Source organism: Phyllobates terribilis, unplaced genomic scaffold, assembly GCF_046119375.1.
Source record: "Phyllobates terribilis strain yellow unplaced genomic scaffold, ASM4611937v1 Scaffold_2__4_contigs__length_985480577, whole genome shotgun sequence".
NCBI classification, from domain to species: Eukaryota; Metazoa; Chordata; class Amphibia; order Anura; family Dendrobatidae; genus Phyllobates; species Phyllobates terribilis.
In genome coordinates, this window is record NW_027362762.1 from 167,220,769 (window position 1) to 167,247,905 (window position 27,137).

At 41.1% G+C, this 27,137-nt stretch overlaps 1 protein-coding gene across 2 annotated transcripts in view; it reads left to right on the plus strand.

Moving 5' to 3' along the window:
- Positions 1-27,137, plus strand: part of POU6F1 (POU class 6 homeobox 1) — a 107,899-nt gene that overhangs the window by 25,756 nt on the left and 55,006 nt on the right. For both annotated transcript variants that reach the window (XM_073663236.1, XM_073663237.1), the window contains exons 2-4: positions 14,915-15,010; positions 18,724-18,811; positions 22,525-22,705. In XM_073663236.1, the coding sequence (XP_073519337.1) occupies positions 18,758-18,811; positions 22,525-22,705 (235 nt within the window). In that variant the 5' untranslated portion in view covers positions 14,915-15,010; positions 18,724-18,757. The remainder of the gene's footprint in view (positions 1-14,914; positions 15,011-18,723; positions 18,812-22,524; positions 22,706-27,137) is intronic.

The following is a 27,137-nucleotide window of genomic DNA, read 5'->3' on the forward strand; positions in this document are numbered from 1 at the left end:
CAGGAAGTAGGGACATTCAACCTAACAGCAGACGGGTTAACAACCTGAAGCACTTTAAATGGACCCACAAACTTAGGACCCAGTTTTTTAGAGGGAATCTTCAACCGCAGGTTCTTTGAGGACAACCAAATCATGTCACCCACAGTAAACAAAACCTCTTTACGTTTCCTGTCAAAATACTTCTTGGACTTCTTGTTAGCCTCTTGAAGGTTGCAGCGTACATTAGTCCAAACTCTCTCCAAATCACCGGAAAAACTCTCCTCCTCCGGCACCGCTGACCCTAATTTGGAGAACGAACCAAAAGACAGATGTCTCCCAGTACAACAAAAAAAAGGAGGAGAACACCCAGCAGAGGAGGATGTATGATTGTTAAGAGCAAATTCTGTAAGAGGCAGAAACTCAGACCACACCTCTTGATTGTCTGCCACAAAACAACGCAAAAACTGTTCAACATCCTGGTTCTTTCTTTCAGTCTGTCCATTAACTCAGGATGATAACCAGACAAAAATGACAAATGGACTCCCAACCTGTCACAAAAAGCACGCCAAAAGCGAGCTACAAACTGAGGTCCTCTATCAGAAACAATATCTGTGGGAACGCCATGGAGTTTGACAATCTCCTTAACAAACGCCTTAGCGAGTGTCTTGGCGCAGGGCAACTTAATGAATGGAACCAAGTGACACATCTTACTAAAACGGTCCAAGACCACCCAGATGACAGTAAAACCCTCGGACACAGGAAGATCAGTAATAAAATCCATTGTGAGATGCGTCCAAGGCGCACTAGGAACTTCCAGAGGGCAAAGCAACCCCGCAGCAGGAGTATGTGAAGCCTTTGACCTAGCACACACAGTACACTGACGCACCCACTTGTTGACTTCCTTCTGCCATCCAGGCCACCAAAAACTGCGACTGATAAGTCTCTTAGTCTCCAAAATTCCTGGATGACCTGCTAACCGAGACTCATGACACTCCACAAGCAAATCTCTCCTAAAGGCTCTAGGCACGAACAACCTCCCATGGGGAGTGTTAGATGGAGCATCATCTTGAGCTTTCAGAATCCCATTCTCCAAAACTGAGTCCAAAGCCGCCACCACAACTCCTTTCTGTAAAATGCTCTCCTCCTCGGAGAGAATCTGCGAGATAAAGCATCAACTTTAACATTCTTAGTACCAGGGATATAGGTAACAGAAAAATGAAACCGAGAAAAAAAAAGTGCCCACCTAGCTTGACGGGCATTCAAGCGCTTGGCAGCATCCAGATAGATCAAATTCTTATGATCTGTGAAAACCTGAATAGGAAATCTAGCGCCTTCCAAAAAATGACGCCAATGTTCAAACTCAAGTTTAATAGCCAGCAACTCCCGATTTCCAACATCATAATTCAGTTTGGTTTCCGAAAATTTCCTCGAAAAGAAGGCACAAGGATGTACTCCACCCTTGTTCTCCTGAGACAAAACTGCTCCGACCTCCACCGATGAAGCATCGACCTCGACCAAAAAAGGCTTGGTCTCATCAGGCTGCATAAGGATAGGGGCAGAACTGAACCTCTCTTTGAGATACTCAAACGCTTCAATGGCCTCAGTAGTCCACTGGGCCATATTCGCACCTTTCCTGGTGAGATCGGTTAGAGGTTTAACAATTACAGAAAAATTCTTAATGAATTTCCTGTAATAATTGGCAAAACCCAAAAATCTCTGTATAGATTTCAAACCAATAGGCCTAGGCCATTCCTGCACAGCCTGAACCTTCACAGGGTCCATCTCAAAGCCCTCGCTGGAGACAATGTAGCCCAAAAAACTAATTATCTGCACAGCGAACTCACATTTCTCCAGCTTAGCAAAGAGTGAATTATCACTCAATAACTGCAAAACTTCACGTACACTCTGCCAATGGGACTCCAGATCTGGTGAATAAATCAAAATGTCATCCAAATACACAACCACATTCTTACCAATCAAAGGTCTCAGTATGTCATTAATAAGGTTCTGAAAAAATGCAGGTGCATTGGTAAGACCAAAAGGCATCACCAGATTCTCAAAATGACCTACCGGAGTGTTAAAAGCAGTTTTCCATTCATCACCCTCCTTCACTCGTAACAAATTGTTTGCCTCCCCGGAGATCAATTTTGGAGAACCACTTGGCTCCCACTAACAGGTTAAACAAGTAAGGAATTAATGGCAATGGGTAGGAATTGCGTACGGTAATCTTATTAATTTCACGAAAATCCAGACATGGACGTAAACCGAATCCAACTGCCACAGGCGACTAAGAAGGTCTAATGTGACCAGCAGCCAGGCTAGTCTCTATGTACTCCTCCAAAGCCTTTCTTTCAGGGATAGTCAGATTAAACATGCGACTTTTGGGAAGAGTAGCACCCGGAACAAACTCAATGGCGCAATCATAATCCCTATGAGGAGGTAAAACTTGCGACTCCTCCTCCGAAAAAACCCTCCAAAAATCTTGAATAGGTACAGGTAATTCCCCTTTTTCCACAGCCTCAATGCGACCATTACAACATTTATCATAGCACTTCGGACTCCAAGACTTAATCACATTAGTAGACCAGTCCAATAAAGGATTGTGCAGTTTTAACCAAGGCAATCTTAGAACAACTGGAGAGGGTAAATTATCCAATACAACCAAGTCCAAAATTTCTTGGTGAACTCCATTGATAGTGAGGGGAAATGCAGCAACCTTGTGAGTAATACATTTTTAGGGAGTGTTATCAATTGCAATAACAGAAATAGGTGATGACAAAGGTTTGGATTTCAATTTAAGGTTTTCCAAAAACCCTTTATCAATCACATTAAGTGTTGAACCACAATCCACAAATACCTGAAATTCAATCAAATCAGAAAGAAATACTCCTGCAGAGCGTGAACAAGCTATACGGGCGTAACTGACCTTTTTTTTTTTTTCTTTACTTAAACGACGCTCACAATACTTAATCAAATGGTCAGCTTTACCACAATAAAGACACAAACCCTCGGTGAATCACCGGTCTCTTTCTTGAGAGCGGAGTGACATTTCCCCCACCTCCATTGGTTCTCCACTGTCAGAGCAGATTTTCTGGGAACTAGGACCTGACGTTACAGGAGTTTTTACATCACTCACCCTGGACCTCAGTCTCCTGTCCACACGAACAGCTAACTGCATAGCTTCCTGCAGTGTTTCAGGTGCAGGGAATGCAATTAGCAAATCCTTAACCCTTTCACTCAGACCAGCAAGAAATAAACATCTCAGCGCAGAATCATTCAATTTAACTTCTGAGGCCCATCTCCTGAAGTGTGTGCAATAATTTTCAACATCATCTGACCCCTGATTCAAACGTCTAAGTTCTAAATCAGCAGACGAGATTCGATCAGGATCGTCATATAATAGCCCCATAGCAGAAAAAAATTCTTCAACAGACCTTAAACACCAATCATTAGGTTGGAGAGAAAAGGCCCACCCCTGTGGTTCTTTGTGCAAAAGTGACATAATAAAACCAATGCGCTGTGATTCATTCCCAGAGGATCTTGGTCTCAAACGAAAATATAACAAACAAGCATTTTTAAAGGAAAAAAAATCTTGCTGTTTACCATAAAAAACATCAAGCAGTCCTACCTTGGGTTCGACAAAATGCGCTCCAGAACAGCTACTCACGTGTTGCTGGAGCTCGGCCACCTCCAGAGACAATCCCTGCAAGCGTTGAATCAAATCCTGGATGGAAACCATACTGATCCCCGAATTTCTATCCTTTTAGTTTTTTTTGGGCTGGACTTATGGTTATGATCTGCAACATGAACTAAGGAAAGATAGGTGAAAGCCGTCCCTACAGTAAGACTAAGCTGAATCCCTACGATGTAGCGGGCTGCCTGTTCCTAGTGAACAGACCCGCCTTAGTCCTCGGCTAGTCTGAACGAAGACCTATAGAATTAAGGGAGGGGTCCCTAAAAGAACTAAGGACTGGGACAAAAATGGGACACCTCCTAAACAGAAGTTGTTGTAGAACACAAAAGACAAACTGACAAAAATGTACTAGAGGTCCCAGAGGACCAAGCGAACTGACAGAGATAGGCACCGAAGCACCAGGCTAGCAAAACAGTCAAACAACACTGAAGTCCAGCAAAGCCAGAAGGGCGGAGCTGGAATATAAAGGCAGTTGGTCACGTGACCGCAAAACACAAGATAGAAAAAACTAACAGGAGGGTTCTAACACAAGCTCCAGAGAGGACGAAGTACTGCTCTTGCTAAAGCCTCACAAGTAGTAATGAATATCGCTGGCACCTCCCTCTGAGACACACCAGGTATTTATACACCCAGGCCAGGGAGCTAATTAGCGAGAGGGAGGTAGCCGCTGGGACCTAGAGACAGCCAGCCTGTAAGAAGATGTCTGTAATGCCAAACGTAGCGATCTTGTGAAACCAACTGCAGGGTGACTGTCTGTCACCTCTGACACACCTGTGACACACCTGTGACAGCTGGTTGCGGTTTGGGCAACGCTCCCGGCCATTGACAGCCGTATCTCCGCGATCACGTAAGCCGAACTCCCGGCGACGATCATGCTGGCACATCTTCTGTGCCACGCACGATTGCCATAACGTACCTATACATCACTGGTCGGGAAACCCTATCCGACCATGATGTATAGCTATGTCAAATGTCATAAAGGGGTTTTCAACTTTTTTTTTTGTATTTTTTTTTAACTTCTCTGCGTATTTTAATCAGCAGTGCTAGAAACTACATCTTCCATTTTTTCCTATTTCCTCCATTTTTTGAGTGCTATTATGGTGATTTACCTGGTCAACCCTAGGGAGTTAGCAGCAGCTAACTGGATATGTACTGCAATACAGTTGTCTGACATTTGCACAACTTTACAAAGTGCGTGCACTACCTGGCAACCTCTTGCTACATTCTCAATTTACTGTGGGCCAAGAACTCTCAGCACTATGGAATGCCTTGTTTTGTTTTGTTTTGTTTTTTATGTTTTGGGTAACATAATAATAACTACTTGGTCAGCATCTATAGTTCTCCTCACGTTTGCTGGACTTGCAACACTAAGAAGGAAAATTTGTGGAATAATTATTATCACAGCAGCAATAAACATGGTAATGGTATGCAAATGATAAAAAAAATAGAAACAAATATTTCAAAATATCTTGACTTATTCAGTTTTAAGAATGAAGCAATTGGGCCACGTTCAGTATAGTCAGTTTTTTTATCTCAATATTTGTAAGCCAAAATCAGCAGTGGGTGATAAATGCAGAAGTGGTGACGTGTTTCTATTAGACTTTTCCTCTAATTGTTCCACTCCCGGTTTTGGCTTATAAATACTGAGGTAAAATACTGACCAAATACTGAAGTGTGGACATGGCCTTGATGGCTATATGAGGAATGTGTTGCCACAGGGAATGCACTTGGGCAAATAATCAAGATCCGCTGCTGTCAGCTATGTTTGCAATTGTCCAAAAATAATGATCCAGGTTTTTCGATGGTAGACAAGTCTGGAGATGCTGCAGACCACGCAGGCTGCTCACAGTAACAAGCAAGGAACATGCGGCCTGGTGACATGGACAATTGAGCTTGCAAATCATCAAGATCCACTGCTAGCAGCTTCATTTTCAAGTGCAATCAGTGTAGCAGCACATTCCTCAGACAACCAATAATAAAGTCATTGATACCAGCCAAGACGTGCAAGTGCATGTATTTCTGCAGGTGGCAATCACATTCTCTACTGAAGAAATAGCAAATTATGGAAAAATGGAAACCAAATTTTCTATTTTGCTCACCTGGTGTGGTGGATCCTCAAAGCCTCAGGTTCGGGTGCGCAAACTGACCCCAGCGTTGATACAGCAAGCATGAAGGCACCTGGGAAGCGAACACTTGGCACATTCAGGAATCTGATGAGCTACAGGATGGATGAAGTGGAACCCAGCAGGGCTGGAAGCAAATTAAGCCCTTCACACCCAAGCCTGTCTTCACCTCAATGACCAGACCAAATTTTGCAATTTTGACCAGTGTCACTTTATGTGGTAATAATTCTGAAACGCTTTAACGGTACCCACTAAGTCTGAGACTGTTTTTTTTTCCGTGACATATTAGGAAGTTAGAAGGGTTAAAAGTTGACCAGAAATTTCTAATTTTTACAACAAAATTTACAAAAACTTTTTTTTTTTTTTGGTACCACATCACATTTGAAGTGACTTTGAGGGGTCTACATGACATAATATACCCAAAAGTGACACCATTCTAAAAACTGCACCCCTCAAAGTGCTCAAAACCACATTCAAGAAGTTTATTAACTCTTCAGGTGCTTCACAGGAATTATTGAAATGTGGAAGAAATTTTTTTTATTTTCACAAGGGTAACAGGAGAAAATGCACCATACAATTTGTTGTGCAATTTCTCCTGAGTACGCTGATACCCTATACGTGGTTGAAAACTACTTTTGAGGCACAGTGCAAAGCTCAGAAGGTAAGTTCAGATTTTGCGTGACTGGTTTGAGGGTGCCATGTAATATTGGCAGAGCCCCTGAGGTGCCAGAACAGCAGAACCCCCATAAGTGACCACATTTTACAAACAACACCTCTCAATGAATTCATCTAGGGGTGCAGTGATCATATTGACACCACAGGTGTGTCACAGAATTTTATACCATTGGGCAGTGAAGAAAAAATGACAATTTTTACCAACAAAATTTTGTTTTAGCCACAGATTTTACATTTTCACACTGGGAAATGGGTAAAAATGGCACCAAAATGTGTCCCACACTTTCTGCTTAATGTAGACATACCCCATATGTGGCTGTACCGTACTGCTTAGCCACACGGCGAGACTCGGGAGGGACAAAGCACTATTTGCCTCCTGGAGCGCAGATTTTCCTAGACTTGTTTGCAGATTCCATATACAGAGCCCCCAAGTGCTAGAAGAGCAGAATCCCCCCTCAAGTGACCCCATCTTGGAAATTATACCACTTTGGGAATTTATCTACAGGTGTAGTGACTATTTTGACTCCATGGGTGTTTCTAAGGCAACTTTATTTTTTGGGTCAGTACGATTACAGCGATACCACATTTATATTATTTTTTTTGTGTGTTGGCACGTTTACATAATAAAAACTTTTAAAGAAAAAATAATTATTTTTGCATCGCTTTATTCTGAGAGCTATAAGTTTTTTTTTATTTTTCCGCTGATGAAGCTGTATGGTGGTTTGTTTCTTGCGGGCCAAGATGACCTTTTCAGAAATATCATTTTTATTTACATTCGTCTATTTTATTGGGTTTTATTCCACTTTTCGTTAAGCGGTATGATGATAAAGCATTGGTTTTTACCGATTTTGTATTTAATTTTTATTTTTTATGGTGTTCACTGAAGGGGTTAACTAGTGGGAAAGTTTTACTCCTGAGAAAAAATACTGATAGTGGGGCCGTGGCCTAATTGGTGGACTGGAGCTCCTCCAGCAAAATCAGCCACCGCTTCACAAAATCATTGCTGCCATTTCCCTGCACAATAGGATCTAGGGCAATGCTGTCAAGGAGATAATGCCATAAATCATCATAAAGAATTGCAACCTCTTCTTTCTCAGAGGCGAAGAGATGTCCCAGAGGTCAGACTAGTGCCAGTTAGATGCTATTGATATGCCATCACTGTTTGAGATTGTTGTTTAATTACCTTCTATAAATTAATCATCTTTCATCTGGCTGCACAATGGAAGAGAGGTGGCACTATGACCCATATGCTGTAAAAAATAGAAGCGCATCTCTATCTCTGGAGGACATTTCGCCTTCATATATTAAAAGTTTGCCATCCATTCGAAAGGATGACTTGCAGCATGTGTGGTCACCCGCTGCTTTCACCTGATGGACAGGGTTTCAGCAGGCTTACCCAAGGAAGGCTGCCGTTTTCTCTTTGCAGCAAGTTCTTTATGTCTCATTTATACTGTTTGCTAAATATTTTCCATACACATTTATAGAAGAGTCAGTGGACAACATCTGAATCGGGTTTCATGCTACAAGATTTTCATTAAATAACAAAGTTTGTCATTAGTAAGCATTGAAAAACTGTAAAGTTATTTTTAAAAGCTCTCTGGATGGCTCCTGAAAGGTGATGCCTCTTGTCTTGACAGGTAGAAAAGCTTACATCTTTAACATGTATTGCTTACCAGTATTTGTGGCCCCCACATGACAGCGTCAAGCATTTTACAGAGTGCTATAAAGTAAATTTGTCACCAGATTGTACAATACCAACTGCATTCATATTAAATGGAACTATTAGTCCTGTTGAGGCTGGTGTAATAACTTTTAAAATGAATGTACTCCGCAGGCGAGATTTTAGTTGCAGCATGGGACGAGGGACAGTAAGCAGTTTAAGTTTAGACTTTCCAAAAGGAATTTACAACTATTCTGACATGGATTTATCAAACGAAGTATACCAGCTTCATCACATCTAAAAGATCCATTCAAAAGGCTTTGCAATTTGTATTGTGAAATCTGCTTACAAATGAACTTTTAAGGTGTTTTTCGGTGAAAATAAGTTACCGCCTATCCTCAGAATAGGTGATAACTTTATATATTAGTAGTGGTCTGACCACCGGGATCTCAACCATTTGCCAGACAGTGACATTTGTATCCCTTCTAGAATGGAGTGGCAGTGCACATTCTCGACCGTTGCTCCATTTATTCTCTATTGGACTGTTAAGCATATTGCTCAGCTTTTTCAGGCGGCCCCATAGAGAATGAATGAAGCTGTGGTTGAGCATGTGCACTGTCGCTCCATTCATTCTATGGGGGATCAAAGTGCACTGTTTTAGTGATCGTGGGGAGCCCAAGCGGTCGCCCTCCATGATCTACAAATTATCACCTATCCTTTGTCTTGGACTAGGTGATAACTTTTTTGTATCAACATAGCCACTAGCCTTTGTCAGATTCAAGGAATCTTGCTTGTAATGAGTGATTCCGGTATATATTAGGAAATAACTATACACATCATTGTATGTTCACACACAGCTGAATTCTGTGACTGAAAAAAGGTTTTATAAATTTAAAGATGCTTGTTTCTGCAACATGGGTTAGTGCAAGCCCCTTTCAGACAAATGGGACAATTGCAGAAATATATGCAATAAATCTGCTATGGATGAATATATCCTTAGGGTCATTTTTTTTTTTTGTTTAAATAACTTCATAAAATGATGTCAAATGGCCATTCCGGATCACAGCACTTAAATGCTGCCATTAGTGATTGACAGAGGTATTTAAGAGGTTAACAGCAGCGATTGTCTATAGTGCCATTTGTTGCTGTAAAATGGCAGATGCCAGCTATGTAATGTAGCCAGTAACTGCCCTGTGTCAAGCTGGCTCAGCTCCTGAGCAATCTCCAAACACCCTGACACGATCCATGACGTAATAGTTCACCATGGAGCGTTAAGTGGGATAGAGGGAAGCTAATTTCAGAAAATGACCTATTGTTTAAATCATGTTTTTGTGTTGCATGTATTTTTAAAACATTTTGGAATTACTATTTTACATATTAAAATCTGTATTAAACATAAAAAAATATAAATCTTGCAATCTTCACACTGACCACTGGGACTTTTTTTAGACTGTAACTCTTGGTTCAGGAAACAACATATATATATAGCCACAATGAACAGACTCTGATCCTATAATTAGTCTTTGTATAAGCATCTAATAAGTGTGGTCAAAAGTCATTGTGAATGGAGAAAGGAGCACGGTCAGATGTGACATCACCTATTGTTAATGGTGGATCCTGTGTTATCTACTGTATATAGAGGTGTTATCAGTCATTGTACAGGAGGGGGAGCAGGGTCAGCTCTGAGATCGCCTATTGTGAATGGTGGATCCTGTGTTGCCTTTTGTTATGATCAGCACTCCGCTGCCCCCAATCGTCAGGACAGTCACACAATTGACTGACGATTGATGGACGAGGCAACGACTACTTAGGCCGGTTATTGTGGGCTTCCCAGTGAACGTATAGCATATACACATCAGATCCCAACACACTTTTGTTTATATATGCACTTCGGTACGGTCAAGCTCTGCAATAACAACAGAAAAAAATAGCTGCCACAACTAATCGTTTATACAGGCTGGTTGGACAACCGTTTCTCGTAATGTGAGGCCTCACAAGACTTCAGGGGCGTGGTTTATAAAACAAGAGGAACAAAGCTGTTAGATTTTATAAATTTAATCCCAAAAATTAGGCTGTGTTTTATAAAAATATACAAAAGATATTACAAAGGGAGCAAGACAATACAGTATATACAATCACATAAAAATAAAAGGGATAAACAAACAAAGAAAATTTCTAGGCCTGATGTCCCAGGAATGACACAGATCTTTGAGGAGGGGAACCCTCCAATTAGAAAAAGAGTGCAGTCCTACAGCGAGCTCTATCTCCCAGCACTGAGCAGTGGTTGTAGTTCACATCCGGCTTTTAACAGGTACGTGCCACTCCCACATACCTTCTCTTGTGACTTCAGATGGTGGGCCAGTAAATGAGATGCGGCTCAGGTACCAAAAATTAGGCAATTTCCCCAACCATGAGGATGGATATCTGCCCCTCCCTGGAAGTCCCAGGCGGGAGATTTTAATGCCATATTTCCAATCATTATTTTAGCTTTCTATAGATATGAGACATGGCATACATAATGTTATCCATCTGGCCGATATTAATTCGGGGCGGATTGGCAGGCCACACTGCAATGCAAGTATATGCATTGGCCATGATGCCGAAAATATGTCTCCCGTAACTATAAGACTTATGCCTGTCCCAAAAACCCTAATATTCATATCTGGTATGCGGTGCTAAAATGTCTGACATCCTTGGCCAAATGTTGCTTTGAGGAAAAGCAGTGTCGATGCACTGCTATGTATAGCACAAGTGATCGAAAGATTGCAGCTTCAAGTCCCCAAAGGTAACCATTTAAATACAGTAAAAGTGAAAAAAAAGTTTTTAAAAATATGAAAGAAATAATAAAAAAAAAAACACAAGTTCAAATGACCCTGCTTTTTTCCCATTGAAAATGAAACAATTTAAAAAAAAAAATACACGTTTGGTATCGCCATGTTCAGAAATGTCCAATCTATCAAAATATAAGTATCCATTCCGTAAACGGCTTAACGAAAAAAAAAATCAATACTCCAGAATTACTTTTTTTTTTTTTTTCGGCCACTGCAACATTGCAATAAAATGCAATAAGAGGCAATTAAAACATTGTATGTACTTCAAAATGGTATCAATAAAAACGTCAGCTAAGGGTGCAAAAAAACAAGCTATCACACAGCCCTATATCCTGAAAAAAGAAAACATTCCGGGTCTCGGGAAAATGATGACACAAGCGAAATTTTTTTTTTCACCACTTAAAAATATATATAAATGTTTGGTACCATACTGACCTGGAGAATCATATTCACGTCAGTTTTACCATATAGTGAACATGGTAAATAAAAAAAACAAAACATTGTGGAATTGTGCTTTTTTTGCAATTTCAACGCATTTTCCGCTTTCCAGTGAATCACATGATAAAGTGAATGATGTCATTCTTAAGTACAATTCATCCCACATAAAACTAAGCAATCTTATTGCTGTGGGGATGGAAAAATAAAAAAGTTATGGCTCTTGGAAGAAGGAGAAGAAAAAAAAACAGAAAATCGCAAGGTCGTGAAGGGGATAAGGCTTGCTTTCATTTCTCTTCTTTGTTCAATGCAGTGCAAAGACTTACTATATTTTGCAGTTGATTAGATGGAAGATAAAAGTCTTAGGCCCTATCTACACTGCATTACTGGAGTAAGTTGCTCCTGAATCCCCCTATAAACAGAATTCAGACACTCATAAAGTGCAATGATACAAATGGATTGCAAATGATCTCTGTTTTCGTGCTTCTAACTGAAAGTGTCTGTGTTTTCAGACTGGCACAGAAACTTTTCAGACCTCGATTCTGTGCAAGTCAGCAAAGACTACACTTTCATTAAAAAAAAACAAAAAAACAAGTTCACTAGAACTCTGTGTCATTGCCGTCCGCGGTTCACCTGCCATTTTTAGGAGTATTCAGGCGTAAACCCCCAAATGCATCGTAAAAAAATGCAGTGTGAACAAGGCCTTACACATTATAAATGTGTAATAATGAAATTATATTCTTATCCTTCATTAATGTATTTGGGCCGATATTAACAGATGGCATATTTCTGTTTTGTGCATTGCCAGCATGATAGAAGATAAACACCCCTTAGTCTAATATATGCTGGGGTAATGTAACATCCTTTAGAGCAGTTCCCTAGGTAACGTCGTACATGTGCTGCTAAAGTATACAATAGGTGAAATGTATGCATGCAATAATTAGGATCTGAATGTCATCCAAGCTGGTGATTCAGGATGCCAACGAAGTAAAAATAACACAAGTGCAGCACTAATGGAATTAACAGCTTCAGAAACACAGAAGATGAGCAAATCTCTAACAATGAACACTTTTACTTTGCAGTATTTAGAATATTTATTCTATAAAATAAACATATACATAGCAAATGACTGACTATTGATGCAGTGATGACAGCTGAGACGGCTAGTCGCTGCCTTAGATGCTTTCCTCAAGTTACATTGATGCGGATGTGAATACGAAAATATATTTAGTTTAAAGAAGCACTCCTCCTCCCATCAAATTTATCCTTTTAATATATTGTAATCGTCATATTATATAGCACTGTGTACTTACAATTGCTAATTTTGCCTTTCTACCCAGTTAATTCTTCTGTTTTCCATTAGGTTTAAGACATCAGGTGATTAAAAACTGACTAGCTGAATCCTTCTAAGCTCTATGTAGAAACAGGAGGTCAATTTTCTCTGCACAAGTTATGAGACACTGCAAAAGTCTATGGGGAAGAGCGGAGCAGCTGTTTTCAGAAGTTGAACAGGGGAATGAGTCATGAAGGGACAAGAGACTTCCTGTTTCTACATAGAGCAGAGAAATGAGAATAACTAATTGGGTTGAAAAGCAAAATGAGCAATTGTAATTGCACAGTGCTATATAATATGATGACTGCAATATATTAACCCCTTTCTGACATCAGGCGTAATAATACGTCTCTGTGCTCTGGGCTTTAATGACCATGTACGTATTATTACATCTCAGCGATCGCGCTCGCACAGCGGCTGCTTATGGCTCTTCCTGTAAGGCCACGCTCACATATTCAGTATTTGGTCAGTATTTTACATCAGTATTTGTAAGCCAAAACCAGGAGTGGGTGATAAATACAGAAGTGGTGACGAGTTTCTATTATATTTTTCCTCTGAATGTTCCACTCCTGATTTTGGCTTACAAATACTGATGTGAAATATTACTGACCAAATACTGAATGTGTGAATGTGGCCTAAAACAGCAAATAGAAGCCTAAGAGGATGAGGGCGATGCAGCTGCCGTCTGGCTCCATAAAGTTTAAGTTCCCAAGATAAGATTTTGGTGAGTTTTTGATGCTATGTGTTATTGCTGCTCAAACACTGTCCACTGTGCTTTCTTTTACGCAGCATAAACTCACCTGCGGCGCTTTTTTGAAATTCACAACATGTCAGTTTTTCTTGCAAGTACATTGAGTCATTCCTTGTGTGTGGACTTTCCCTGTAGCTTACATTAGATGAGAGAAATCCACAGGTAGCAAACGCATTTACATTTCTGCTGCAGAAACGCACTAAAAACACATGTAATCTGTACATAACTGTATCAATAAAGTTTTGTCAAAACCACATACAAGGAAGTATTAAAAGCAAAGCAGCTTTAGGGTTCGCTCATTCCCATTACTAATCCAGTAAGTAAAGTATTTTTGTTGTGTGTGTATGTTTTTTTTTATTTTTATTTGAATAAAGACTCCCGTGACTGACGGATGCTAGGCGGAAAAAAAAACGCACACTCGCCAACTTTTCAGGCTGAGAATCTGAGCGATTTTATATATGCAGATGTGATGGAACCTTTATTCATAGCATGACATACCAAAAAGAGAAAAAGAAAAAAAACCCCGAAGCATCAAGAATATAAAAACGCATGTAAAACATGCACTTAATCTAATTTACCAAATAAACGCCAAAATGCTGCAGAAAATCTGCAACCATCAAAGTCACCAAATACTCAAACCGGGAACTTAGCCTAAGAGCGTGTAAAACGATATGTTGTAGGATTGAGGCACTAAATTGCATTTATAGAAGTTGGAAACAGCACGTATGGTCTACATGTAATAAACACAGCTGACTAAGCAGTGATTGTGATTATTACTATGATGTTTTAATACTAAGTAGCATTGTGCCAGTGGGAAGTTGCTTCATTATTAATTGACAGTGTGAGTTAGGCCTCATTCAGACTTTAGTTTTTTTCACGTACAAGAAAAACGGACCGAGTTTCACAATAGACTTTCATCAGAGTGACATCCGAGTTTGGCCAGACTTTCATCACTTTTCTCTGATAGGAGAAAACTTCTTTTTTTTTTTCCCCATCAGTGTGTGAAAAATGGATAGCACACGGATAGCATCCAAGTGCTGTCCTATTATTATTTGATCCAGCACACGGATTACTATCGGACATGTCTCTGAGATTTTGCACAGACCTTTCAGCCTCAGGAAAAAGAATCTGACATATGGACTGACGTCTGAATGAGGTCTTATACTAAACAATTAAGGACTTTTCTCAGCATCAAATTCTAACTTATTCACATTATAAAGTATACACAGTTTCACAGTTTTTTTTTAGGTTGAGAGTAGACATAAATCCATCAAGTTCAACCTATAACCTAACATGTTGATCCAGAGGAAGGCAAAAACCCCATGAGGCAGATGCTAATTCCTTCACACATGGCAATCAGACTAGTGATACCTAACCACTGACTCCGGAGATATTAATTAATTAACTTTTTACTGTTTTGTGTCTATTTGCAGTTGTGACATTCAATTCTTTGCGGTGAAATGGATATTACAGAACCTGATCATCAACAGGAAACTGCACAACTTACATCAAGTACTGAGAATCACTAAGTAAGCCGGTAACTTGTCATGTTCTCTTCATGGTTTGTGAAGAAATACATGTCTGATTGATAATCTTGCTCATTATTTTCCATAAACACCACAATCCTTTTGTAAGATCCATCTTGGACTCTTTTCACTCTTCTATAGATCACAAGTTTCATCTTCAAAGGACCCAGTGATTCGATCTAGTGAGTTTGTAACCGATCGTATTGATTTGGTTCTGTCAGGTTTCTGGGTTGTTTTGACCTTTCCTGGCAGAATTGTACACCAATTTAATCCTATTCTCCATGTAAGGGCAGAGACAGATTGCCGTATAATAGTGCGATGATCGGATCGCACTGCACGGACTGGCCGGCACCTTACCTGGCCTGAGTATGATGGCGTGATGTATTTCTATGCAGCTGTCAAGTTCAGGTCAGGAGAAGTGCTGGCCAGTACAAGGTTTACCATGCAATCCTCGCACGAGAAATACGGCAGTCTATCTCTGCCCTTAGAAAAATCTTCCCTGCTGATATTTTGTGAGAAATTACAGGATTAGTTTCAACATTGTGTATTATTGCGACATATCATTTTCTAATATTAAAGGAGTTTTCCACTATAACAATAGTGATAACCTAACCTTAGGCCAATCTTCTGATATCACCTCTGATGGCGGGATGTAAACTGTGTCCAGAGCTGGATCACCAGAGCTTCGCACACTGTATAGTGACCAGAAACTACTGCTCCGATTCCAATCACTTTAATAGGAGCTGAGCTGAGGACTCAAGGATGACTACTACACAATGTATGGAGCTGTGCTATTCCGCCTTTTAGATTCTACTGCCAGAGCTGATAACAGGTGATCGCGCAGGTACAAGGTATCATCAATATTGTAATAGTGAACAACCCCTTTAGGGCTTTTTCACACGTCAGTATCTCAGGTACGTGTGGTGATAGTTTTCACACGTACCGAAGACACTGACACAGGCTGACAAATGAATCGGTCTGTACACATCTCAGTGTGTTTTCACGGACCATGTGTCCGTGTGCTCCACACGGAGACATGTCCGTTTTTGAACGACAGCACGGATCACACAGACCCATTCAAGTCAATGAGTCAGTGTAAACCATGCCATCCATGTGACACGTACAGGCGCCTGGGAATCAGCACTATAGTTAGCGCTGTTCCCAAGCGCTGGTGCTGAACGCTGCCCTCATCATAGTCCCCTGCCGGCGCTGCGATCAGCACCAGCAGGAACAGTGATGATGGCAGTAGTGTCTGCTCCCGCAGTGTCCACCTGTAAAAATAAGACTAAAATGATAAAATCCTTATACTCACCTGTCCTAAGTGTCCCTTGCTGTAATCCACGCGACCGATCAGCAGAGGAGGCGGGGAGAATAAGACGCTACAGCGAGCGGGTACCGGAGCTGTGCTCAGTGAGTGACCGGACACCGCTCCTGAGCGCAGCTGAGGTACGGCGCCACTCACTGCAATGCTTCACTCTCCCCGGCCTCTCTGCTGATCGGTCGCATGGATTACGGCGGGGGACACTTAGGACAGGTGAGTATAAGGATTTTATTATTTTATTCTTTTTTTTTACACCGGGATACTGCGGGAACAGACACTACTACCTTCATCACTGTCCCTGCTGGTGCTGATCGCAGCGGCGGCTGGAACAATGATGAGGGCAGTGTTCAGCATCCGGCGCTTGGGAACAGCGCTAACTGTTCCCTAATTCCCAGGCGCCAGTCAGTGTGATCCTGATGCGGCACACGGTTGCCACATGTTTGACACACACGGATATCTCCATTACCGTTTTTCCGTTACCGAAGATATACGGACGTGTGAAACCGGCCTTAAGCTAGGTTTATTCTGGTGTCGGAGCATTTGCTTTAACTAGATCCTTGACCGATTCTGTAGTTTCTTTTACTTTTCTTGACTTTTCAAATAATCTGTGGTAGAAATGCAAGAAGGTCACTCTGCCAGAAATGTATCAGTGGATCCTTTTGTGGATTACCTCCACTGTCTTTCATGGTTTAACATGTGGAATCCACACGGAAAATGAGTGTTCTCCAGATTATAAAATTCACAGTGTGCATATTTTTTTCATCTGTATGTGAAATGTCAGGCAATTTGATAACGACTTGGGTGCGTACTCACAACTAAACCCTCCTACAATCCAGTGACCATACCCATGATTAAACATGGGGCCTGAACCTCAAGTTAGTGGGTTTTTCTATAGATTTTTTTTTTTTTGTAATTGGTTTAATTATAAGAGTGTGTTCACACTTTTAGTTTTTTTTCAGAGTTTTTTTTAGCACAAATTCTCCAAAAAGCACAAGGAGTTGAAAAAACAAACACACGTTTTGGAGAGTTTCCACTCTAAAGGCCCCTTCACACTTAGCGACGCTGCAACGATCCCGACAACGATACGACCTGTCAGGGATCGTTGCTGCGTCGCTATGTGGTCGCTGGTGAGCTGTCAAACAGGCAGGCTCACCAACGATCAGGGGAGCAGCGACATCGTGGAAAGAATCTTTCCACGATGTCCTGCTCCTGGTTACGAGCCTGCTGAAGCAGGAGCAGGCTGGTAACTATGGTAAACATCGGGTTACTAGGGGCACACGTGCTCCTAGTAACCCGTTGTTTATCATGGTTACCACTCTGCTACAGTGAGCGGGAGGTTACCGCTCACTTTAGCAGGCTCGTAACCATGATAAACAACGGCTTACTAGGTGCGCTTGTGCCCCTAGTAACCCGATGTTTATCATGGTTACCAGCCTGATCGCTGCTCCCGCTGGTCACACACAGCGATGTGTGCTGACCAGCGGGAGGGCAACGACCAAAAAATGGTCCAGGACACTTTGCAGCGATCAGCGACCTCACAGCAGGGGCCTGATCGTTGCAAAGTGTCACACATAGCGACATCGCTGGTGAGGTCGCTGTTGCGTCACCCAAACAGTGACACAGCAGCGATCTCGCTATGTGAGACGAGGGCTTAAGAACTCAGTGTAAACACTTCCTAATAGTTCGATGTCAGCTACTGAAAGTTATTTTGCTTCTTTTAATCTGAATGCAGGAGTGTACGCCCTACAGTGGAGAAACAAGTAGGATATATCCCTTTTGTTTGCTGTTGACAATTACTGCTCCTTGTTAATCAAGCAATGTGAACTGAGGTCTAAGATGGTACACATGCAAGAAATAAGAGCATGTTCACACTAGCAAAAAGATACAAAACCTACAAAAGACAAAAAATATATCACATACCCTACCATCATTATATATAAATGTAAAGCAAAGTTGCATATGAAATATAGGGTACTTAGTGAACTATTTTTGATCAAAAAAAGTATACAAGCCGTCCCACCAGCGACAAGGTGACCCTAATTGGGACTGTCCTACACTGTCTATATTAAAAACCTTACTGTGTATCAGAGTTGAAGTGATGCATATAAAAGGGTAGACAAATAGAACCGGGTCCCAAAATCAGACCACCTAAGCCCGTAGTAAGCTACATATATACTGACCAGCCCAACAAAGGGGATGCCACACCCCTAATTTGCACAGAATGCAAACAAGACAAAAAATCAAGCAATGTGAACTGAGGTCTAAGATGGTACACATGCAAGAAATAAGAGCATGTTCACACTAGCAAAAAGATACAAAACCTACAAAAGACAAAAAATATAATCTTTGTTAATGTAGCCTGGTACTCTGATTAATACATATATTTGTTTCTCAGCATGCAGGAGGCGTGAGGGACATCAATAACCACAATGGATACTGCTACTGTCAAAAAACATGATTCGCCACCTACAGTCAATGAACAGGTATTTCATACTACATTCATAATAAATAATATCAATTTCACACCTTTTAGGATCTATCATACGCCTTGGCTGCTATCAATGAGGTTATTAATGGTTGAAGAATAGTCTGCCAAGCTGAGTGCACATTGGTACGCAAATCCTCAAGATCGACGACGTTCCCTGATATACATGATGGGAGACAAGTCTGGAGATGCTGCAGGCCATAGGAGCATGTTTAGACCACACAGGCTGTTCACAGTAACAGGAACAACATGCAGCCTGTCATTGTTGTGTTGAAAAACAGCTCATGGGAGACTTTGGAGAAATAACTTTAGAGGTCATAACAGTGGGTCCACAACCAAATCAATATAACGCCAAGCTGTTTGTGTACCAGAAATGAAGACAAGAGGGGTCCAGGTACCATATATTAGGCCACATTATTGTCCCAGGAGTAGGACCAATGTGATGTTCCCTCATGAAGGCCTCTTTAAAGAAATGCTCAAGTGGTCTCCAGACCAATCTCTGGCTATCATTATGTCCAAGACAAAAGCGTGACTCATCGCTGAAGAGGATAGCCCTCCATTGGCGTTGTGCTCTGCACCATGGTAACCTTTGAAATTGTTACTTTCAATGGAACCCCTGTAGCCCAATGTCATGCAGCCGCCTTCTGGTGGTTTGTGTAGATGTCTTAGGCTTAGTATGTGACGTCCAATTTCACTTGAAGTACAGAATGGATCAATCGTGGAACAAACAGGTGGTACAGCCATTTCCTCAAAATGTCCCAGGAGCCATATTTTTTTTATAACACCTCAGACCAGATATTGCTTGTGCTACTGTAAGGAGTCTGAGTGACCTGAACGTACTATCGTGGCCTGCAGTGTCTCCAGACTTGTCTCCCATCGAGCACATCTGGACGTCATTGGTCGGCAATTGCAAAAGAAGCTGCCAGCAGCGGATCTTATTGCCCAACTGTATTCAGCGTGGCAGAACATTCCTCAGACAACCATTAATAACCTCATTGATAGCAGCCAAGGCATGTAAGTGCATGTATTTCTGCACGTGTCGCCCCTACTCAATACTGAATAAAATCGAGATGTTTTAAAAATTTTGTTCCCATTTTTTTTCATCATTTACATATCACTAACCTGTTAAGCAATCCTGTGAGTTCCATAATGCTACAACTTTTCCTTCTTGGTGATGCAATTGCAATGTTGAGCAGTGTATGTTGTTGTTATTTTTATAAAAATATCAGTCATATTTATAACTTAACCCCTTAATGACTGCCAATACACCTTTTAATGACGGTCGTCAAGGGACCTTATTCATCAGCGCCACTTTTTAACAGCGCTGAGGAATAACCGTGTAGCGCCACCCTGCGGCTGAATTTCCCCCAGTGTCAGCTGTACATGACAGCTGACACCCTGTAGTATCAGCCCCAGTCGGTTTTGAAGTCGGTCATTTTGGGGGATTTCTGCTGTTCTGGCACCGTCGAGGCTCCTCAAATGTCACTCACAAACTATTCTAGCAAAATCTGTGCTCCAAAAGCAAAATAACACTCCTTCTCAGCCCTGACGTGTGGCTTAACAGTAATTTCTGACAACATATGGGGCATCACTGTGTTCGGAAGAAATTGCACAATAAACTTTGGGGTCCAATTTCACCAAATAACCCTTGTGAACCTGCCAAATTTGCAGTAAATACAAAAATTACATTTTTACCACAAAAATGTTATATTTCCACGTCTCAATGTTATAAAATTCTGTGAGGCACCTATGGGTTAAAAATACTCACTACACCCATAGATGAATTTCTTAGGCAGTGGAGTTTCCAATACAGGGTCACCTGGGCGGTTTCTGCTGTTCTGGCACCTCAGGGGCTCAGCTAATGGAGCCCACAATCTATTCAAACGGAATCTGCGTTTTCCAAGGCAAGTAGCGCTCCTTCCCATCCGATTCCTGCCTGTGCTCAAACAGCAATGTGCAACCACATATGGGGTATCACTGTGTTCAGTAAAAATTGCATAACAAATTGTGGGGGTCAAATTTCTTCTATTACCCCTCATGTAAATTATAAATTTGGTGCTAAAACAGTATTTTAGTGGAAAAAAAAAATGTTTTTGTTCTCACATCTAGAAGTTGTGAATCACCTGTAGGTTAAAAATGCTCAGTACTCCCCTAGATGAATTCCTTGAGGGGTCTAGTTTTCAAAATGGGGTCACTTGTGGGGGGTTTCTGATGTTTTCGCATGTCAGGGGCTCTCCAAATGCGACATGGAATTCGCAATCTATTCCAGACAAATAGTACTCTTTCCTTTCCTTGCCCTGTCATGTGCCCAAACAGAAGTTTTCGACCACATATGGGGTATCATCGCGTTCGGGAGAAATTGCATAACAAATTATGCGATCCGTTTTCTCCTATTATCCATTGTGAAAATTTCAAATTTGGGGCTAAAACAAACAACATTTTCGTGAAAAGCTAAAATTTTCAATATGACAACCTAATGTTATCAAATTCTGTGTAGTACCTGTGGGTTCAAAATGCTCACTATACCTCTGGATACAATCCTTGAGGGGTCTAGTTTCCAAAATGTTGCGGGGGGGTTTCCACTATTTAGGCACATCAGGGGCTCTCCAAACGCGACATGGCGTCTGCTCTTGATTTCTAGCCATTTTTTCGTTCAAAAAGTCAAGCTGTGCTCCTTCACTTCCGAGCCCTTTCGTGCTCCCAAACAGTAGTTTTACCCCACGTATGGGGGTATTGGCGTACCCAGGAGAAATTTCACAACAAATTTTGGGGTCCATTTTCTCCTGTTACTCTTGTGAAAATTAAAAATTGAGGCTAAAGTAAAATTTTTGTGAAAAAAAAAGGAAAATGTTCATTTTTTTCCTTCCACATTGCTTTAGTTCCTGTGAAGCACCAGAAGGGTTAATAAACTTCTCGAATGTGGTTTTGAGGAGTTTGAGGGGTGCAGGTTTTAGAATGGTGTTACTTTTGGGTATTTTCTGTCATATAGGCCCCTCAAAGTCACTTCAAATGTAATGTGGTCCCTAAAAAAAATGGTTTTGTAAATTTTGTTGGAAAAATTAGAAATCGCTGGTCAACTTTTAACCTTTAGAACTTCCTAACAAAAAAAAAATGTTGGTTCCAAAATTGTGTTGATGTAAAGTAGACATGTGGGAAATGTTATTTATAAACTATTTTGTGTGACATATCTCTCTGATTTAAGGGCATGAAAATTCAAAGTTTGAAAATTGCAAAATTTTCAAAATTTTCTCCAAATTTCCAATTTTTTCACAAATAAACGCAAGTCATATTGAAGAAATTTTACCACTATCATGAAGTACAATATGTCACGAAAAAACATTCTCAGAATCAGGGGGATCCGTTGAAGCGTTCCAGAGTAATTACCTCATAAAGTGACAGTGGTCATAATTGTAAAAATTGGCCTAGTCATTAACGTGCAAACCACCCTCGGGGGTAAATGTATACATGACTGTCTCTCATTCTAGGAGCTCACAAATGAGGTCAGTGATATAATTTCAGTTCACAATTTTACAAATCCAAATCATCCAATATATAGAAAGTTACATTGGAACAATATTTTTAATGCACAATATGTTAGCTGTCAGGAAGGCTGCCTGCATGATGTATGAGAATTATCCCATTATTAATAGTTTGTTGCATTAGGTTATGTCTGTTTGGGAATTTATCCACATGCTTCTCTTTACGTTGCAGGTGATTGTGATGTCCGGTCATGAGACTATTCGGGTGTTAGAAGTAGGAGTGGATAACCCAACTCTACCTGAAGAGTCTGGAAAGGCCTTGGACCCTCCAGTAACTGAACCTGCAGATACTAATAATTTGACAAGGGAGACTGTGCTATGCCAAGCAGAGAATTCAAGTGCAGAGTCTGTAGGTATGGATCTAGGGAAATACGGTAAGGCTATGTGCCCATGATGCAGAAATGCTCCAGATTTTTTCCTGAGCCTTTCTGCATCTCCCTGGCAGAAAAAACGCATGCGGATTGTACATGCGTTTTTCCTGCCAGGGACAAGTGGATGTGAAGCGTTCTTCACATGCATTTCCGCATGCGGGTTGACAAGCGCTTTCCAAACGATTTTAGCATCACTTGGAAAGTGCTTGACAACTTGGTCACACTAAATCCATGCAAACAGCATGGATTTATATAGTGTGACCGTAAAAGAATGGTAAAAAATAAAAAAATCTATACTTACCTTCTGATGGCCCCTGGAGTCTTTATTCTATCCGTCCTGGCTTGCTGGCAGGTCGCTGTAAACTGAAGGACTTGCCGTCACATGACTAAATGACGTCAGCGCAGGTCCTTTAGTCCACCGCGATCTGCCGGCAAGCGATGACAAGCACACCGCGGGCTATGAGAAGGTAAATATAATATTTATTTTTTATTTTATTCTTTTTTTTACAGGTTCTATGGTACCTGGGTCCGGAGGAGAGTCTCCTCTTCTCCAGACCCGGGTACCATCCGCACAATGAAACGCACAGATTCCGCATCTACAGATGCAGTGATGCGTAATCCATGCGTTCCAATGCAAGTCAATGCCGGCGAAAACGCAGTGCTTCCTCAAAATAATTGGTAGTGCTGCGTTTTTTTCCGCAAAGATAATGGATAATGATAATGTGGATTATCATGTGGGTAACATGGCAGGCCTTCTACCAAACGGTTTTTAAGCGTTTCTGCAGCGTTTCTGCCGCTGCTTAAAATCTTAAAAAATGCATCGTGGGCACACAGCCTAAAAGTTTGTCAATCTAAGAACGTCACTTTTACAGTAGTATATTTTTTTTAAAATCAAATGTTTTTTATAAGATTTTCACAAAGGTAAAAATAATAAAAAAGAAAAAACAACAACAACCAGACAAACATTGGAAAAACACAGTTCTCCACCCCCCAACCTTAAGAAGCATTAACCGGTTCAGGACCGCCCACTGTACATAAAAGTCGGCGCTGCCTGGGCTCTGTGCAGCGCCGACGTTTAAAAACGGTGGGTGGTCCAGCCCTCAGGACCCCCAGGGTCCTGCAAGCGCTGCGGTTTCGGTGCAGAGTGATAGCTCTGACGGGACATCATCGGGACCTGATTGGATCAGGTCCCAATGATGTTAACCCTTTGCTATCTTCTAAATGCTGCGATCTATAGTGATCGCGGCATATAGAAGATAGTGAGAGGAGAGGGGGTCGTCCACTTACCTCTCCGACGGCCTCCTGATATCTTCCAGGACCTGCCGTTGTTATGGCAGCTGGAGGTCACATGACCGCCTCCAGATCCAGACCCGAAGAATAAAGTAATCTCATCACTTATACCGCACGAGGAACGGCGTAAAAAATAAATAAAACCAATTCTTCACCTGCTACTGATTTGTTTGTTATGTCTTCCAAAGATCGCAGTAAGGCTCTGCTCACATCTATCCTGTGCTCTGCGCTGAGCACTTACACCAGAATTTCCGTGTAAATCTCTGAAATGCGTGATTCAGACGGAACCCATGACGGAAGATTCCCTGTAATGAGTCAGATATAGGCCATTGTGGATGCCATCTGGCCTGTGATCTCACGGTGTCAGTTTTTTTAGGCGTGCATAAAAGTGCGGTTGGCCACAGTTTTGTGCACTTCTGAAAAAAAGGACACCGCTAAACAGAGGCCAGACGGAGTCCAGAGCAACACTGCTGCCTCATTACAGTGAATGGATCCCGCAGGGGTTTAATCTGAATTACATCACTTGGAAATTTAGAAGGAAACCCCGATGTAAGTGCTCAGCCTAGCGCGCCGGATAAATGTTACGTAAAATGTTCCCAATAAAAGCTTCAACTCAGTCCTCAAAAAAAGCTAGTCCTCACTCAGGTCCGTCATCTGTTAAAAATATTCCAAGTTACTGGTAACAGAAAGGCTCTGGAAAAGCGAAATGGCCCTTGCCCCCCAAAAGAAATTCTGAAAATTTTGTGCTCCCAAATCCAAATGCATATTCTACAATAATTTGTTCTCCAATTGTCAAATAGCGTTCCGTCCCTCCCAAATCTCGCCGTATGGCTGAGCGGTACAATACAGCCACATATGGGGTATTGCCACTTTTAGAAGAAATTGCGTGACACATTTCGGCACCATTTTTACCCATTGCCCTGTGTGAAAATGTAAAATCTGAGGGTAAAACATTTTTTTGTGGTAAAAATATAATTATGTTTTCTTCACTGCCCAATGGTATAAATTTAAAAATTAAAAAATACTCACTACTTCCCTAGATGAATTCCTTGAGAGGTATAGTTTACAAAATGGGGTCACTTGTGGGGGTTTCTGCTGTTTCGGTATGTCAGCGACAATTCAAATGTGACATGGTGTCTGCAACCTATCCCAGCCAACATAGCGCTCCTTTCTCTTCCGAACCCTGCCGTACACCAAAGCAGTTGTTTTCCCCCACATATGGGGTATCGGCGTACTCAGGAGAAATTGCACAACAAATTTCATGGTGCAATTTCTCCTGTTATCCTTATGATAATGCAAAATTAGGGAATGAAAAACATTTTTTGTGGGAAAAATGTGAAAATTTTACTTTTACGGCTCAATATTATAAACTTCTGTGAAGCACCTGGGGGTGCAAGGTGCTCACCACACATCTAGATAAGTTCCCTAAGGGGTCTAGTTTCCAAAATGGTGTCACTTGTGGGGGCTTCCACTGTTTAGGCACATCAGGAGCTCCCCAAATGCAACATGGCATCCGCTAATTATTCAAACAAATTTTACATTCAAAAAGTCTAATGGCGCTCCTTCCCTTCCGAACCCTGCAGTGCGCCCAAACAGTGGTTTTCCCTCACATATGGGGTATAAGCACGCTCATGAGAAATTGCACTACAAATCCATTTTTTCCTGTTACCCTTGTGAAAATAAAAAAATTGGGTCTGAAGTAACATTTTTGTGAAAAAAAGTTAAATGTTCATTTTTTTCTTCCACATTCCAAAAATTCCCGTGAAACACCTGAAGGGTTAATAAACTTCTTGAATGTGGTTTTGAGCACCTTGAGGGGTGCAGTTTTTAGAATGGTGTTACTTTTGGGTATTTTCTGTCATAAAGGCCCCTCAAAGTCACTTCAAATAAGATGTGGTCCCTAAAAAAATGTTTTTGTAAATTTTGTTGGAAAAATGAGAAATCGCTGGTCAACTTTTAACCCTTATAGCTTCCTAACAAAAAAAAAGTTTTGGTTCCAAAATTGTGCTGATTAAAGTAGACATGTGAGAAATGTTATTTATTACCTATTTTGTGTGACATATCTCTCTGATTTAAGGGCATGAAAATTCAAAGTTTGAAAATTGCAAAATTTTCGCCAAATTTCAGATTTTTTTCACAAATAAGCGCAAGTGATATCGAAGAAATTTTACCACTATCATGAAGTACAATATGTCACGAAAACACAATCTCAGAATCAGCGGGATCCGTTGAAGCGTTCCAGAGTAATTACCTCATAAAGTGACATTGGTCAGAATTGAAAAAATTGGCCCGGTCACGAAGGCAAAAACAGGCCCTGGTGCGAAGTGGTTAACATGAGTTATTTATTCATCTTGGCTCTGGAAAACCAGCATAATTAGATGAACAAATATTTGAACATAGTAACAATAGTCAATCCAATTACATATAACTTGTATAAGTACTAATAACATTTTTAATAATTTTCAAAGAAGTTTAATTTGAGCCATCATATAAACTTAACTCCAAGCAAGCCATTTACAGTAGCATATTACAGTTTTATAAATATATAGAAAACCACAAGTACAGACATAAGCACTCATCCGGTTTTGCAGAGCGTCACCATGTGAGACTGTGAGGAATGGCTACCGCACTGTTCGTGGGGTAAAAAAAAAAAAAAAAATAATAATAATAATAATAATAAAGGCCAGAGCACAGTGCTTACAATTGAGGGAGTAACCTCTTAGCCACACAACTATGTTTGCAATTTGCTGAATAGTAGGAGGTCCGGTACAGAGTGACAAACACGACACTACACATGGAGGGCAGGAAGATGGTGACATATCTCACACTACACATAGAGGGAGGTAGAGGGTGACAGACCCCGCACTACACATGGAGGACAGGTAGCGAGTGACAGACCCCGCACTACACATGGAGGGCAGGTAGGTAGTGAGAGATCCCACACTACACATGGAGGACAGAGAGTGACAGACCATGCATTATACATATGGGGGCAGGTAGAGAGAGACAGATGCAACACTACACATTTAAGGGCAGGTAGAGAGTGCAGTGCAGATCACACACTACTTGCCCTTCCATGTGTAGAGAGTGACAGACCCCACACTACTCATGGAAGGGCAGGTAG